Source organism: Aythya ferina (assembly GCF_964211825.1).
Source record: "Aythya ferina genome assembly, chromosome: 14".
Classification (NCBI taxonomy): Eukaryota; Metazoa; Chordata; class Aves; order Anseriformes; family Anatidae; genus Aythya; species Aythya ferina.
Window position 1 is genome coordinate 2,445,087 of NC_140312.1, and position 18,640 is coordinate 2,463,726.

An 18,640-nucleotide genomic window follows, 5' to 3' on the forward strand; every position below is an offset into this window, starting at 1 on the left:
GTTATTCTACTCCATTCCTAGAGCTTTGCTTACCAAAGATAAGACAGCACAGATCAGATGCCATTACAAACTCACTCCACTCTCATGACCCTACCAGCATCAAACAGGACAAGGAGTACTTCTTAAACACTTCTTCAATTCTTGATCTGTTTTGAAGCCTCCAAAACAAAGGAGAGTGCAAGAAAGCGTAAAGGAGACAAATGTGACCTCTGCTGATCCAGAGCATGTGCTCTGCAGCAGGACTGAAAGGAAGAAAAACCTGAGCTGTGTGCCTGTTTATGTAACATGAGGAAAAACACATTCACCCAACGCAAAAAAAAAAAAAAAACTGCTGTCAATCTAAGAAAGTGCCAAAAGCCAAAAAGCCAAAAGTTTGGGAGCTGCCCAAACTCCCACCAGGCCAAGAGGAGGCTGCAGCAGCGTTGCCCCTGCAAATAGAAATGAAGCTGTTCAGTTTGGCTTTACCAGAGCCCAAGGAACTGGCTGTAACTGATGAGCCCCAAGCTGCCACCTGTCCACCTTCCTAAAGTGATCTCAAGGAACCTGTGCTCTGATTTGCGCCGACTCATTATGTAAAATAAAACCTCGCTGAAAGCCAGTGTGGGGCCACAAAATGCCTGCAATTATCTCTCAGTTCTGTTCCAGCACGAGTGCAGCAAAATCTCCTGGGTTCGGAGGAGCTGGGATTTTTGTCTTAATAGTGCTTTACTTCCTCGACACCGCACTGCTTCAGCAAGATTTTCTGCAGCTCTGTTCAGCTCTAACAAGCTCTTTTACCATTAAAACAAAACAAAATGTGCCTGAGAGTACTAAACTTGTTCCACAAGGCCCTGTTTTACTGTGATGCCAGGAGTGACAACGCCAAATTACGAGCCCAAGACAGATGTGTCCAGATGTGCTGGGCACGGAGCTCCGGCCTGGCGCTACCTGAGGCCTTGCTGCCATTAGTGAAAATTTCTTCATTCTTATGAATAATTTCCTCAGGAAACCAGCCACATCTCCCACAAGCAGGGTGAAGGATGAATTCTGATGAAAACCACAGTGTGGAATAAATGGGAAAGTAACAGGAAGTCGGGGATGGAGAGGTGCCAGGCTGTGACCGCGGGCCCTCACCACAGGCCCGGCTGAGCTGGGTCTCCATGCGAGGCTCCAGCTCCCTGCGGTGTCAGAAACCCAAAGATGCTCAATGGCTTCGGCACCCTGATGCTTTGGTAGCCCCGACTGCTGTATTCTTGGGGAACAGGGACAGCTGGGCAGGCATTCAGGGCAATGGGTTCCCCCCTCAAGCACAAATACTTCAACATTGGCCCTATTAAAACAGCCCCGGGGCAGTTTTCTTTTAGACCATTTTACGGCTCAGGCCAGAGGAACGCAGCAGAAGACAGAGCCCAGCAAAACCCATCACGTGGCAAGTGAGGCCCAAAGCAAAGATCTCTTTTTACTTCTAAATCTTTCCCTCACTAAATCCTGAGCACAGCTCTGATCCAAAAAAAACCAACAAACTATCAGATGTTCCTGCAGGCCCACAGGTGACTTGCTTTGTGCAGCCAGTTCCCCTGCAAGGCACCCAGGTGCTGTGCCGAGGGACCACTACAGGCAGCTGGTGCTGCTGTCTGTCAGTCTTTAGTAAACTTTACTCATGGGCAGGCTCTGGGAATCACATTTCCTAACGAGACTTGCTTTAATTGGCTATGCTGGTCCTCCCAGTGGAGCACCAAGACAGGGCTTCCACAGCAAGGAACTGCACAAACTGAGTTAAACCCCACTTTGTGCAGATAGGCAGCAACGTTTGCTTAGTGCCAACACTCCTGTTAGTAAACCAATTTGCTAAAATATTCATGAATAGCAAACTAAAGAGCCACAGATACAGCCAAAGTACTTCCATATAAAAAATAAAATATTCGCCGCAAATGTTTTTGTGGTATTTACTCTAGATTTACTGGGGGAAATCAACAAAACCGTAAGAATGCCAAAAACCTCTGTGGAGGGAGCTGCTGTGCCAGGCTGGTAAAGAGGCAATGATGCTGCTAAGGCAAAGTGTTGTCCCAGCTCTAACGGCAAAGCAAAAGCTCTGTTTGGATGTGCTCAGGTTCCTTCCCTTGAGCCATTCTGAGCAGGATAAATAAAGTCCCGCTAACACCTCAGTTAGTCCTCTGAAATCATTTCAAAAATAAAATTCCTCGCGTTATTCCTGGCCGACAGCTGCATTCGCTAATTCTCCTCACCTGGATTACCAGTGGGGCAGGAGCAAAGCGGGCATGCAGGAAACAGGAAAACTCTGAGCCAGACCCTGAAACAAGACTGCAGTCATTGTGGGAAGAGAGAAAACATCACACTTTTACAAGGTGAACCTCTTGCAGGTGAACCTTTGTTTAGCCCATCAGGCTATTCTGATTGAAAGCAACCCTCACTGGAAAGGAAAACACGGAGCTTCCTTTTGTTTGGACTCTTCATGCCAACAGGCTTTCTACTATGAAGGTTACATTTAAGTACAAGTGTGAGTGAGCAAGTTTCTCGCTCCACATTGTACAGTTCTTCCTCCTACCTCTGAAATTTTAACTGAAAGAGGAAAAAAAAGAATGAGCTGTTTCTCTCCATCTCACACTTTTATTACAGCAAGGATTTTTTTTGTTCAGCAAGACTGTTACAAGACAAGGATGCTGCAAGTGCCTTTGCAAAACTGCAGTATTCTCTTTCTTGTCCAAAACCTCCACATGGAGCAACATTTTGGGCAAGTGCAGCAGCTTAAATCCTGGGTTTAAACCTGCTGCTCTGAGCACCATGGACAGTGCAACTCCACGCTTACAGACATCTTGGACCACAGCCACATGTCTGCTGGCTGGTACTCGTTGCATCCCCACTCAAGAACAGCGATTCAGTAGCCCCCGACAGCCCATGCCTCTCCTTCACCCCTCCAAACGTACTGGAAAAACTGCACACACCTTAGGATTTTTAAGGGATTCTTAGAGAGATTGGGATGATTTAACAAGAGCTCCGATAGTCACTTCCATGACCTTGAGAAAGTTACTGATTCTCTTCTGGACCGCAATTCCTTCTCTATAACACAAGGATTACTATTTTCCTGGCACGCAGGACTGTTGCAAGGTCTGATTCACTAATCTTTGTCAAGCATTCTGACTCAGGTTGTTTTTTTCCCCCAAAATATAGGAAAAAAAAAGTTCCTTCTCAAAGACTCGCTAGCAGAGTCCGAATCTGCAGACCATTAGCTCAGCACGTTGAGTTTTAGCATTCACGGGAACAGGTCCTTTTCCCAACGAGGAGGGAAGGCAGACAACCTTACCGCCAGCACTTTGTGTGCCTCCTACTCGAATACTGTTTCACTACAATATGCAAAAAAGCAGCCTGAGAATTACAAAGGGCTTTATCGGTGCCTCCTGCTGCGCAGCTCCAGCAGGGTGCTCACTTGAAGTAGCATTGCTCTGACTTCACGACACCTCCTGTAGGTTCCTCCCTCTCAAGCATATTAGCAAAAAGTGTTTGTTAAATCACGGAGCTGAGACAGGAAGGGGAGTGAACTCCAACAGAAGCTGTATGGGTTTTTTCCTTGCAGTCACTTAATTGAATCCGTGGCATCGGGTCTGTCAGGATCCCCCAGCATCTGAAATTCCAATTTGTTCCAAAGATTTTTATATTGAGCACCCAGTAAAAATTTGCATTTGTGCTGAATACCTTTTAATCAACTACTCCGAAATGTCAGTCCTTTTTATCTTTAAAGCACTTCTAAATCTCCTCTCCTGAGTCTCCCCTAATTCTAAACTTCATTTTATATATTCATTTTCCTTGAGTCAGTTTTCAGCAGCCTTTATTGCAACCTAATCGCCTTAAGTTTGAACGCTCATCTCTACCTTTTAATCTTTTCAGATTTCTTTTCAAAGTGATCTCTTGGTCTCTTTTTCTCTCTTTCTGTTAAGGCTTCACCTGGCCTCCATTTCAGCACAGAGCCTGGCCCAGAAGCACACCAGCAGTGGCCTGGCCACTTCCACCACAATCCTTGGAGGGAACTTCAGCAACAGGAGTAACAAAACGAGCCAGAGCAATGACCAGGGCCCAGCAGAGTTTTATAGAATAAAAGTCCATTCCAGGGAGGACTCACACACACACATCAGCCTTTCACTCCAATGATGCTCTACAGAAACACGACCTTTTTCAGGAATCGCTGCTCACTGCACCTCTGCCTCCAGATTAACATCAGTTTTCCATACAATGAACATGATCATTTACCTAGTGTTTTATCCCAGAAAGAACATCTTAACACAAAAGCCAGCAAAATCATCCTACACCTCTTCCAAAGAAGCAGGACAACCAACCCGGCTGGCTGTGAGCATCTGTCAGGCTGTGCATTGTTCCTCTGTCAGCCGCAGTGAACTCTGCATGGTGTGTGCACCATCGTCAAGTGATTTACTTGTTTCACTAAGAGGAATAATTTAAAATCCACCTGCCACCGCTTCGCTGAAAATTAATAGGTGCTTGTAACAACAATAGGTACACGAAGAAATCTCAGCAAGCTGTTTGATCAGAAATTCAACTGAACAAAACTTTAATCTAAATATCCCTTCTCTGGGAGAGGATTTGAGTAGGATTTCTGATGCAAAACCGAGTGTGGCCACGGAGCACCCAAAATTAGGTTTGATCCGCACCTGCAGTACCGCCCTGGTGATGAGCTGCCCTCCCTGCCAGCAACCCTTGGGAAATGCACTCTGAAGTCTGCAGCCAGACACAGCTCTGTTTTCTTAACATTTGACACATGAGCAATTTTCCAAGTTACTGAGGAAGCAACATGGGAATCAAAACTGGAACTGTAAGGGGAAAAATAACGCTATTGCTGTAGTAGGGTTGGTGCAACGGGGATGGTCTAAGAGCTAAAACGTGCACAGGGTTTACAGGGAAAGGCAGTATCTTTTAATAGATGAACTTAACATTTGGGACAAAAGGCAGGTGAAATTCTGAGTGCACAACTTCTTCTCAGGAGCACGGGAGATTCAGCAATCCAGAGGCTCAGTAAATGCATCACTTCTTAATCCTTTCTTCATCCTATCATGCCCCACTTTTCCAGCATTTCTCCATTTTCTCCCTACCCAGAAATGAGCAGTTTGGAAAATTGCCAATGGAATGGTGAGAGCTAATATTAAAGTTCAACAACAGCAAGAAAGCAAAGATTTTCTGTAACGTTTCCTACTCTTTAATATTTAACTGTGCTTTAAGCACCCCAATTCATGGAAAATAGTTAATATTAACCTGGTTTGTAGAGAAGAAAACTGAGGTGGACACAGTCCAGAATGCCATCATACCACTAGAAGCATACAACAGATACAAACAATAGAGAAGGACAGGTAAAAATGAAGGAAACATCCCCGAAACATCCCCTGACGTACTGAGGGTTGCAGTTGGTAGTGCAAAAGTTGACACAGGACTCCAATGGGTAAGTGCAAGCCACATCCCTGGGTCTCCTCCCACATCCTTTACTTCGATTCTCCATCCTCTTCCTCCCTTGCTTTCATTTCCCATCTCAACTGCTAAGGCTATGCAGTGACCAAGAGTCTTTTAAAATGAAAATGTATGGAAAATCTTAAAAAGACTTGAACATCCTCCTACAAGATTAGTGTTACCAAAGCCAGGAGCTGCCTCGTGTTCGCATCCTCACATCAATCAATACAACTTCCACGAGTTACCCCAAAGATGGATGCGGTCTGTTTGTCAGGAATTAAGCTGTCAATCACATTTCGAAGGATTCAACCTGACAAGCCAGGTAAAATTGATCATTCCTCAAAAGTCTCGGTGGAGAGAGCTGAAAAAGCAGCATGGGAATAACACAAAATCCTTTTGGTATATGGAATTCTGAAGTACTCAGAGCATTAAGAACTGTATCAGCTCTAGTGAGAGCAAACACCTCTATTACATATAGCACTTACCTTTCTTTACAACACGTAAAACCCCAAATATGTTGGCATTGGGTGCTGAAAACCTCATTGCAGGCAGGTCCTGCACGTTGGAGACCCCGGCCTCCCACTAGAGGCATTCCTTTTACACCTCCCAGTGGCTCTACATCCACCTCGCTGCCACCAAAGCAGCCTGTCAGCAGCACTGCGGGTTTAAATCAGCAAATATTAATTGTCAGCTGGGAAATCTGCCATGAGTTCCCCCAGACTTTTCCAGCTGGAAAGCCACGGAGCGCTAAACGGAGCAGACTTCTCCGCGGCCCGCAGTCCTACCTGCAATTCTGTCTGCTTTACAACCACTAAATGAGAAAAAACATTCAACACCTTCTCTGAGATGTTTTGAAATGCTATTTTCTCGAACAAATTACTTCGGCAAGTAACAAAGCAGAGAACAAACACATGGACAATAAATAAAGCACCACAGAAATGAAGCACCAGCACCTGAGGCTGGATTCAGAACTACTGGAGCTTGCTGCGCTCGTTCTTTGCATGAGGTATCAGCCTGTTTTTTTACCCCTCCAAGTTTGTAATTACCTGTTTTTTTAAAAAAAAAAACATCTAAGTACTGAAAGTTTTCTGTCAACATGCAGAAGATGATCGTTTTCTATAATTGGAAAAAAAACACTTCTTGAGAACCGGAGGAAAGACATAGGAGAGGTAGGAAGTGAAAGATGCCACGAGCACAACGTAACCGTATGGCTGCGGGATGGTCCAGGCTGGAAGGGGCCTCGACACCGAGCCCTTCAGGGCCACATCCTGCTCTGGCAGGCTCTGATGGAGGTCACACAGCCTCCCAGGGCCACCCGTCCCTCTGTCTTCAGGGAAAACCCTCTCCACACACCCAGGCTGAACCTCCCCTCTCAGCCGTTCTCCTGGTTTTCCACGCTGGTTTCTTTCAATTTTCCACCCCAAATCTCTACAAAAATATGATTTATTATGGGCCATAAGCTGACCTAGTGTGAGAAGGAAAATTACCAATATTTGCCTAAAGAAAAAAGGTATGTGTTTTAAATAATAGGGCTCCAAATTATTGAAAAAATTACTACTGACATTCTGGGAGAGCTAGGAGCAAGAAAGAACAGGACCAGAATACCAGAGCACAGATGTGATTTTCTAATGCCGCATCTTTCCACATAAACCTCTGTCAGGTCTCATAAAATTAGAGATTTAGTAGAAGATGGACTGAACAAAAAATAAATGAAATGAGTAAGGTAAGCAGCACAGGTACAGGGCTTTTCCACGATGTAAAGTTCAGGAATTTGGTCAATTGCTCTGCACAGAAATCACGCCACAGCTCCAAACTAAATCTGAGCAGCAGCAGTACAAAGCCACGCGAAATCCCAGCCAGAAAAGTGGAGCTTTTTGTGAAAAACACAAAACACCTGGATAAAGAGAGTTTGTCAGAGCTGGAGAAAATACAGAATGGGCCTGGGCAATAATGCAGCTGCTCTTCCCCTAACAGGGGCTTGACTGACAGCAGGGCACTTCAGGACTGCTGTTCTAGAAGAAGATGGGGAGGAGGAAAAAAGAAAGAGAGGGGAGAAAAATAATATTAAAAAAATACTACTAAACATTCTGAATATGGAAAACATAGCACTAAACAGAGATTTTTTTTTTTTTCCTAGTGTATTTACACTGCTAGGGAAGTAAATTGTTCCTGTGTTTCTGGAGACAGAGGAGGGAAGGGAAGAAAATCTGTACTGAGTGGTGTGTGTGCAGCTTTTGCTGGCCAAACATAATGAGAGAAAAATGAGTGAAGAGACTGAGTGGGTGTAAAAAGTCAAAAGGAGAGGAAAATGAATAGAAGTGGAAATAAAGGAACTGCTGCTATAGAAAAGTGAAGTGTAGTCCAAATCACTGTGCTAAAATGATACAGCAGCATTATGCGAGGCATTTCAAATAGGAACATATCCAGGCCAACTGCTCATTTTGGACATCTGTGGGACAATTGTCATCATGAGCACAGATATCTTTCTGGCTTTCAGTTACTGGAGTGCTCTTGGGGAAGAGGAACTTATTTCTTCTCCTCTTTGGCAAAGAGGAAAAGATTTTTATCCTTCTGCATTTTGTTACCCAGTCAAAGTCTCCAAGCACTTAAACCAAACGACTACAGAAACTCCAAAAACAGTAAAAACATATTAAAAACAAGCCAATAAAACACACAACAACAAGTATGAAGTAGAGAAATCTCAAACAGAAACTCTTCCTACAGGAAAACCAAGCTATGTTTCATCCTGGTGAAGACAACCAGATCAAGGAGAGTTTCACCAGTTCTGTGTAGGAGTGACATTTCTCCTGAGACCTCTGGATGCAGGATTTCTGCTTTTCAATATTTTCCTTTGGGTTCCAAGCTCCTAAGGTATAAGGTATAAGGTTTCCTACCTATTTATCCATTGTTTTGTTGACTGAGAAAAAGGGAGCGTGTTTGTATTTCCATTTTTCTTTTCACTACTGGGCAGCACCAGGCAGTTGTGCTGCCCAAACAATCCTTTCCCAAATGACCGATCCCAAATGAAACCAAGCTCTTTGCTTTCCTCTTCATTGTCAGCTTACTGTGGGTAGACCTAGCTCGGTCACAAGGAGGGAATCGGGGTCATTTTGTCTCTGCTGTACTTGAAGGCCACCCACTTTTTGACTGGTAACTGGGCAAACTGGCAGAGCACACGGATGCTGTGTGTGGTCACTTGGATACTTCAGGGCAAGGCTTTAAATTGTAATGGAAGAAGGCAGCTGGGACAATAAAACAGGAGGGAGCCCACTCATCAGCCTAATTACACTCAAATAATTAAACCGTCTACTTGACAGAAAATGTTTAGAAAGCACGTGCCTACCGATATACACCCAAAGTCCAGGTGAAACAATATTTTTTGCACCTTTAAGATTTTTCTCTAGTTGCAAAGTCTTACACCTTATGTTATACTTACAATGCTACTGTATAAATCTCTAGATTAATAGCTTAATATCAATTTCTGTATAAAAAAAAAAAAAAGAAAAAGAAATCATTCTTGATTTACAAGCAGGAGAGTAAAGTACAGTGAAACGAGAGGACACACAGAAGGTTACCTGGGAACCACATCAGCAACGAGAGCTGAAGCCAAATATTCCTCAGTCCCATTCTGTCTGATTATTCGCCCCTTAAACTTTTTCCCTACATTTTATCTCTACAGACAGTGGTGGAAAGTACTTTATTTACTCATGCAGGGCGAGAAGAGAGTTCACTTCTTTCTTCCCTTCCATAAAGCTTTTATTTTGCTGAAAAGCAGATTTAGGCAGTGCCCCATTGCAAGAGTTTAAGGGTTACTTTAAAGTGGGACACGAAACCACTGCTTTCTGACATCATTTCATGGTGCGTTCAGGAAGGTATTGAAGCATGACATTGTATCATTAGGTATAATACAGCCATTCCAGAGGCACTGATTACTGCAATGAGAACTCATTTTCTTTAACAGCATATGTGATAAGGAATGAATAAAAACGCAGAAACATCACTGTAAAAAGGTAAGGCTACGTACAGGACTGAAAAAACTGCCTGTACACCCCTTTTTGGGAGGCAGGGAAAGGAAACCTGTGGCACCACGTGGGATCTGGGGGACTGGTGAGCAGCTGTGAGGTTAAGACCTGAATTTTCCCCTCCCAACCTCTCCAGGACATTTCCCGTGCTGCAGTCCCACCTGCCTCCTCCTCAGGGACAAGGCAGCTCCCAGCCATTTCCATGCCCAGATCCAACTCGATACCCAGAGGCAGAGGTGCCAGCAGCAGAAGCAAGGCACAAGCAACCTTTGCTGATGCTCCTTTTTAAAGCAAACCCAACACCAAAGCCCAACCTCTTCACCTGGACCTGCTCACATTCTGTCCCTGCAAACATGCCTTTAAGTGATCCATCTCCACGACTAACATACCAGGTCTTCAAGGCACAAGAACAGTAATGTGCTCCTAGCTACAAAGGGTATCGCACGAGGATATGTCAAAAAGGCTCTTTAAAAGGACCCCTGTGTCTGAAACAGGCTCCTCTAGCACCATGCACTTGCAAGCATTAGTAAATGAGCGCCCGTGATGGATAGCTGTGCATACAGCCCAACTCCTCAGGGGCTGAAGTACCCATTGAGCTGGAGATAAAGGAATTATTTTCATATTTGATCACGTAAATGTCACCGGAGATATTTGCAGCAACCCACTCTAATCTTCCTGTAGGTATATGGAGTTATATTTGACAATGGGTTTTCAAGATACACTCTAGTGAAGCCTTTGTAAGACCTCTCATTAGAAATAAAATAATTTAACGACTTCTTCCACTCCCTGGCATTATATCACACGCTCCTGTTACTGCAGCCCCACTTGATTTGTGACAGGCTGGTACACAGCCTGCAGGAAATGAAAGGAAAAGACACAGGTCTCCATCCCAACAGTGATTTGGTGCAATGATGATAACAAAATTTCCTATCGTACTCAACACACAGCTGACGATGTGTGCATCCTGCTGGTAACCAGAACTGCCTTGAACATCATCACAGCTGAGCCACCCTCACACCTGAATGCCCATCAGACTTGGGCCTCGCTGCACAAGAGAAGAGGCAATACAGGAATATGAGACTTCCCCTGCCCATGAAGCCCAAGTCCGTACCTCTCCTCCTGCATGTGGCCTCCAGGCACAGTCCTCACAACCACACTGCTTCCCACGATGGGCATCACAGAACCAGCAAATCCAAAGCAAGGTTTGAATTTTTAGATAGAAACACCCAATTTATTCTTCGCAGAAGCCCATATTGCTGTGAGCTAACTCTCAGCAGTAAGCCAGTGAATTTGGCAGAGTAAAGGAATACCTATTTTTACCTATACGCTACATACACATTTATGTGGCGATAAAGTTTATCCAAAGATTGCGTAAGTTCTGGAAAAAATCTTGAAAAATAGCAAGCATTTTGGAAGAGCTGCACGATAAGCGTTGTTCTGGACACAGGCATTTAAGCAACGAACTGACTCGCTCCTTCTTTTCCGCAGTAACACAACTCCAGCACCTTTATCACTTCTTTGCCTCTCGTTCTTCTGTTCTGATGGCACGCTTTCCAATCGTCTTACTTTGTCTCAACAGCTTTTCTCCTTTGCCTGTGTCATTTGCCTAAGCAGGCTGAAATGCAATTTTCAGCTGTGGTGCCTTTTAGGAAATGCTGACCCAAGGAGCTGATTGCTCCCAAAACATCCCCAGCATATCCACCTACTAAATTTGTTGTGAACCCCACTACCAGAGCTTGTAGAGCAGCTGGTGAACCGTACTGCTGTGCTAATTGAGACTGAGCTTCCGCATTCAGTTTTAGGAGAGAATTAATTTTTTTTTCCTCATTTGCCCAACAAACTTTTTAAATACCACGTACTTTTTTCAGAATGCCTCCGTCTTGTTCAGAGCCTTACCAAATGAATCAACTCGTAAAAAGTTATTACACTGGAAGCTGTAAGCACTGAACAGCATAACTGCAGCGCGCACAATACACACAGTGCTGTTAATTATTTACTGGATCGCAGTTTGATTACAGTTTGGGTGATGACACCCAGAGACTTAAGAGCTGCATAAAACATGGTTATGTTCTACAGAGTCCCAGAATAAACCATCCTTTAAAAATTAATCTCTTAGAAATAAAGCATATTATTCAGCCATTTATCAGGATTATGGTAAGATGAGTGATGGGAGTTCTGCAGAAGTATTCATTTTTAATGCTGCCCTACCTTTGAAGAAACAGTCCTTGCTGTGGATAATGTAGATTTTCTTCCTCTGCAGACACGAGGCTCGATGCAGTTGACAGTGATTTTCATAAAACTTGCCATCAGATCCACACACGGGCATGTAGCTGGACTTGCAGTCTTCCACACACCTGCACTCAGGCTGGTTGGTGTCCTTGTTCACAACGCACTTGCTCCCCCGGCCGCAGTACTTCTTCTCGCATGATGCGTGCAGCCCATCCTCACCGTAAAGCACTGGCAAGAAGAGAAAAAGTCAGCGTTAGCACTATTTACCTAACAGACCATGTTCGTCTGCTGTGGTGAGTGGCACAACAATTCCAAGAGCAGGAGCTAAAAGGTTTCCAAGGCTAAAAGCACATCTCTTTGAACAGCAGCACAACGGCAACCTGGAGTGTCTTCACATCTCCCAGCCCTGAGTCATCGAAATATCAGCCATGTGCTGGAAGTGCTTTCCTGAAAAGTGGTGGACACGGGGCCACTTCTGCTTTCAGGCTTTTGCAAAACCAGACCCTAAAATAAAACCCAAAGAGGGAATTTCAGTGCGTAACGTTTGGGCATGACTTGCATCCAGAAAGCAATGCTGAAGTCAACATTTTGGCAGACGCAAAACCCATGAGGAGCTTCTTTCCCTGTGGCAAGTGCCCAAGTGCCAGCCCTCCAGCTTCTGTAGCCACAGCTGTATCGGGAGTCCAGGTACCACCTTGTGAGCCAGAAGCAGAACGTCCCTAGGGCTAAAATTCACACGGATTTCAGTGGAAGTTAAGGCAGATAGTTACGGAGAAATAGCCCCCAAGAAGCATGGAAAACAAAAGAGCCCCCCAAGAAAGAGTGTCACTGAAGTCAAGGGAATATTATAGGAAAACACTTCTCAACGTAAAAGTGACCATCAGTATTTATCCCTACACTCTGAAAACTGACATATAAAGAGATAATTTATTTTAAAAATGCATTGGATAAAATATTCGGAATATTCCTGTACTATCTGCTTTTTGATACAACTGAAAGGCTGACGGAAGTGCCCCAGCACTACAACATTTTCTGCTTCGGAAGTTTCCCCACTTAATGGCTTACAACAGAGCATCACCATAATTCAGACAGACCAGGGTACTTCCAGACAAGCCACTGCTCAGAGAAATGATTCACATTATACTCAATAAAGAGACTTTCAGGAAATTAGATGATTCTATGCTAATTGGAGTACACAATGTTGAGAATTACAAAGGGATGCTGCAAAAGGCGTAATTAAAGCAGGAATAAACACTCAGCAGCGCACAGCAGCCTCCGGCTGTGCCCACACCAGTGGCTCAGTCTGGACCAGCACGGCAGTTGTGAAGCAAACCCACTGCCTGGATTTATCCCTTGCAGCTTTGGCTGTTGGGGAGGTTTTGGTGTGTGCTGTGTGCCCTGTGCTTCACAGTGCTCCAGGCGTGCTGCAGCATCCAACGGGACAAGGCCTGCAGAGACCACAGCACCCTCCAAAACACAGCCAGTGCTCTTCCCTTCAATAGTTTTTCAAGGAGCAGAACTCTTTAACCTAGGAGAACAGAGCAAATCTTACCTAGACCTCCCCATTACACGTAACAGATGTGAGGAGTATCAGCACTAGCTACTTCAACCTCCTGGCCCATTTTTACTGTGCAAAATTCCCTGCTAACAGCCACGTAGTCCTTGTTTGCCCAAGCACTTCATGCCACTATGAAATGTCCCAGCACTGAATCCACTTTTCACCTACTACCAACCAAGGGGTTAAAGCACGTTCATAAAGACGAGCAAAAGTCTCTACAAAACCCCATTTGTCTCGGTTCCCCTTAAGCCTGTGTTTTTATCACTGCAAATCTGAAAGGGGAAAAAAAATCTGGTGTTGGAGGATTAACTATTTGACTCAATAACTCATTAAAATTCCTCCAACCTTGGCAAGCTGAGAAATATTGACTTTTCCTGACTCATAATAAACTAGAAGGTCAAAGCACCTCCGACAAGTGTAAAAAGTACAGTCCCTGGCAGGAGTATCTGAATATGCTTTATTTAATTTACTTATTGTTCCAGAGTTTCTGAAAACCGTCCTGAAGAATACAAATGTTGTGACTTCTGGGAGCCCTCACTGCCAAGGTCAGCTGCACTCCCTGCCCCTGCTGAGATGAGAGCAGCACGAGGGCCCGGGGCTCGAGGAAACCCCAGGTGAGCATCCTGCTCCTCTGGGTGGTGGGACCTGCACCCATAGGTGCTTGGCTCGTCCACCACACCACGTGCTTTGACACTTCCCTTGATGATGCTTAAAATCAAGATTTAGGAGGTATTATTGCCTCTAGAAATGTAACTCAGATAAAACTACAGCAAAGCCCTTCCTAAGCTGTCCCAGTCACTAAAAATTGACCTCACGGACCCAGCACCAGCTGAGGACCTCACCAAGCATCTCACCAAAGGTTTTCTCCCTCCTCGGGCACGGTAGCTGCATCCTGCCCAAGCAGCTACCCCAGGCACCACCAGCAGCAAAATCCTCCTGGAGCCTCGAGCACTTTCTGTATGTTGATTTTTAATACAACCTTAGTTACTGAAAACAAGCACTACTCCTACTGCAATGGAAATTTAATTTTTTTTTAATGATACATCAAACGTTTGATTAACCACCGGCTTCTCAAACAGACAAAATACTCTGGCTTTCCTATTACCGTCCTGGTTACTATGGAGAAGCCACAAAAAGCCTGCTTGCTTTTATGCCTCGCTCGTTTTGCTCACAGTTTGGTTTCTTCTGCGTTCCCAGATGGAGAACTCCTGTCTGAGCACCCGTGAGTCGCTGAGGGGAGCAAGGAGAAAACCCTGCAAAGAGCTGAAAGGTTTGCACATTCAGTAATCCTGATGGCCAAGCCCACTGAAATGGAAGCGTGCCGCCCCTCGCTGCTTTTCTGCCACGTTATGAGAAGTGACTGCTTTCCCCGCTCTTACAAGGATTATTAAAACCAGAAATGGGAAAGGTAATCAAGTGAAACTACCAGCTAAGTGCTCGCGGAATTTATGAGCCCCACTGTACGGCACAAGAAAAATATAATTTATTTAATTTATTAGTTGCAAAGAAAGTCATTTACTTAGGTTAAAAATTGATCATCTTGCAAAACAAGCCACTTTTCAACACTAATTAAGTTTACCCAACATGGCTAGTGACTGAATTGTTACATTACATTAAAGTCAGCTTGATGGAGAGAGGAAGCCCATTTGCGCACATCCACAAACACATTTTGTGCCTCAAACTGGTTTCTGGCTGCCCCTGAGAAATTTGGAATTCCAGCCGAAAACCAACAAAATCTTGGCACAGGCAGTAGAATAACTGAGTTCGGGAATTTCACAAAGCTGGCTCATCTAAAAGCAAGACTTGAATAAGGAAATGAAGATGTTATTGCCATGCTTAGACACTGGAGAACACGCACCCACCCTGCTCATTAATTCATAAAGACTGAGACCTTGTCTGCCTTTTACATGCCACTAAATACGTTACAGATCAGACTTGAGCTATCAGATAATTTTTTTTGCTCCCTGTTCCTTAATTCAGCAAAACTCCCCAAGAGTTCAGGGAGGGCTGGGTCAGTGACAGGCGCTGACTTCAATTCAGACCAAAGAGCCAAACCCATCACACGCACAGCGAAACCAAACCCCAAGCAGCTCTATCATATGGCTATCATAAAAAGTTGCTTAGACGCTGCAGAAATGTAAATTACTACATTTACATTTAAAAAGCCCGTTTGCCTTCAAGTACCAGTAAGCTCCTGCAGGCAGCCGGACATCCAATCCTCTTGCTGAAGGAAAAAAGTTGAGACTTCACATCAGGACCAGAGCCAGAGATGGAAGCTTTAACTACGGGAAACTGGAGACTGGGATATCTAAAACTGGAAGCTTCTGCTCCATACCCTTCAAAGGCAATGCTGCACCTTACAAACATTGTAAAACAATAAAACAAAACCCTTTATAAGATTACAAAAATATCCAGTCTCCCAACATTTTTGCTTCCACGAAGGAAAGCAGTGAGACAACGGGGAAGGAGCTATTTACTCCTCCCACATCCCGACATCAGTGTTCAAACATTTCCCTTTGCTATGCTAAATAACCTCCTGTGCTCTAAAATGTCACACCTGAAGGCACTATTTACTGCTGAAAAATGTGCATTGCTGGTACATGCAGGCGTGTATACATAAACTGCACACATACCCAGGTGGATTTGCTCATGCATTACACACGCCTACTTACACGCACAGTTATGCACGTATAACACTGTCTAGACACTTCCCATACACTTGACTTGCCACAGCTTCACTTTTGCTGATAACACAAAGTCAGATGCTGCAGCACGAGCCCTTAAACCTTCCCTTCCCAGCACATATTTAATATACACCTTGAGTAACTCATGGCTTGAAGTAACAGAAGTTCAGCTGCGTGACTGCTGCACCTGGCTCCTGTGCTGGGAGCAAACGCGTGTGCTGTGCATATTGTTAGGAGAGCAATAAAATGAGAAAAGAAACATAAAGCAAGAATTTCATAATAATCTACTCTACGCGTTTCTTGGTTTTTCATTGCATGCCTGTTATGAAAATGTAGAAGCAGAGAAGCCGCAGTGAGTCACCTGGTGTGGGGGCACGGCCACAGCGCAGTCATCACCTCAAAACCAACACAAACACCTAAAGGAAAGGCAGGCTCTGAACAGGAGCACTGCGACAAGGAGTCACCGTGCTGACAGCACCGCCAAGGGAACTGCTTAATCTGAGTCTGCAGTTTAACATCAACCCAAGTTCAGTAACAACGTGCAGTTATTCTGCAAATAACAGGAGGAAGCGCTCAAAATCATGAGTTTCTTTATTAATATATATGTTCGAAAATTAGGGTTAGTGTTACTTTCTATCTGTCAGACCTACAAAGTCAATTAGAGGTGATACCACGGAAAGGCACTTGAAGATTTCCAGTAACTACACTACGCCTAGTTAATTAGCCGATATTTTGCCCTACATCAAATCCATTTAACCATGATGAGATCATGATTAAATAATATTTTTGGATGGTATCATGGTGTATGAAGAGTATTAACATGAAAAAAGAGGCAAGACGTGTAAAAATCAAAAGATCCCATCTGTGTGAAGCACATACACAGATTTCTGAGGAAGAAATAGCAGCTGACATGAGACCACATATATTTATATCTTGCCATGAAACGCAACCATGCGCAATTTGCTTGATTGTCCTCATCCTGGAAGAGCTGCTGAAGAGGCGATTCATAAAATTGTTCTTTATCATGATTTTTAGCTGAAGTTCTCCATTATGGGTACTTCATGCTGAAGGCACTGTGATTCCATTATCCCTGTGCAAGAGGTACAGAGGCATCCCCAGATCTGCTGCCAGCAGGATCCCACAGCCTCGATGTTTCCTTGGCACCCGTACACTAAATGTGAACACCCTAGAAAATTTGGGTAGCACGTACTAACATGTGCACATGTGTATTTTGCTTGATCACGCCTTTAATTATCTCGGTGCTGCACAGTGTGAAGAGTGCAGGAACTTTCCAGTATCAGACGTGGAGGGCACAGATCACGTTAATACTTTGGTTTCTTTGGCAAAATTGCGTGTCAGAAGACTACACTCCTCTGATGGAAGGCAATGAAATCCCCACAGGTCACTGCTCAAAATCACTCCTGTTGCCTTTAATCTTTCCCATCAATCTTCCGCCTGCCCCACTCCTTCACTCCAGCTCTCAGGACCCGCCTCGCTCCTCTTGTTTGCGGCTGTCTTTTATCCTCTGACCAGCACAGCAAGCCCCCGCGCTCCACGGGCTGCTGTAGAAGATATGAGAAATCAATAAGTGTCGTGCATCCTTCTGCTCATCCTCCAACCAAGTTCTTGTGGCTGAAACTGCGAGAAGGTTTGAGTCCAATCATGAAATAACTACAGGTGACTCGCGTGTTTTCCTGGCGATCTCCCGAATTGTATTACCAACGGAGTTGCCAGAGGCAAGCTGAACAAACAAGATGCTTCCAGATGTCTGTGTTACTAAGCTTTAAATCCATCCATGCACGTTACCTTCTGTTTATTCCCATTTCCCTCTCCTTACACACCACCCGAGGCTTCCCCCCGGGCAGCCTGCCCTGCACTGCTCACCTCTCCTATGGTTCTTCTGCACTCAGGAGTCACAACCTGGGGGAGCCACAGGTCCTCCCGCAGCTTGTTGCGAGGCAGCAGTCTCTCACTTAAAGCTTTTCTAACATTTTACTCCAAAACTTTAAAAATTTGACCCTCACCTCATCCACTTCTACTTGGAGGAGGATAAAATTCAGAAGCCAAGCATATTGGCCATGCTGCAGCATAAAGGGCATGGATAGATGCGTGCTTGGCCATTGCTCATAGCACCAATTTAAAAATCACAGGACACCTTGCTCTTGACCCATCGCTAATATTATAAAAAAATTCCAAGTTTCCCTCTAAGGCGTATCCTAAAGTCTCACAGAAATCTATTTTCTTTCTTTCTTTTTTTTTTTTTTTTTTTGACTTATTACCTCCCAATAAGACCATTCACTGGAAAAGCACTGTTTTGTTTATTGTATGCTTATTTTGCCTTATATATGCACAAAGCAGATGTTAGCTCACATTGGATACAACGATTTGTTTTCCAGTTTCCTATTTGTATTCTGTCAGTGCATCAATTTCTCAGGCTCACTGAGAAAAAAGAACAAAACCAAGAAGCCAGCTCATTGTGTTTGCCTCAAAAAAGAACAGTTTTCTTTTATTTTATTTTTGGTTGCAAGAGGAACAGACAAAGGGCTTCTGCAATTAATGCTCATTGAGCTTATTATGTTATTCCTTAATTCTGCTCTTAGTATAAATCGTGAGGCTGGCACCAAAGCACACAACTGCCACTGCAGGTTTCAACGTGATGGATTACAGGGACATCACGGTGTCATCGCAGCAGTACCTGTGTC

General features: G+C 44.3%; 1 protein-coding gene across 2 annotated transcripts in view; it reads right to left on the reverse strand.

The window, feature by feature from the left end:
• The window catches only part of FSTL4 (follistatin like 4), a 368,576-nt gene that overhangs the window by 128,700 nt on the left and 221,236 nt on the right, over window positions 1-18,640 (reverse strand). For both annotated transcript variants that reach the window (XM_084535690.1, XM_084535689.1), the window contains exon 4: window positions 11,676-11,924. In XM_084535690.1, the coding sequence (XP_084391816.1) occupies window positions 11,676-11,924 (249 nt within the window). The remainder of the gene's footprint in view (window positions 1-11,675; window positions 11,925-18,640) is intronic.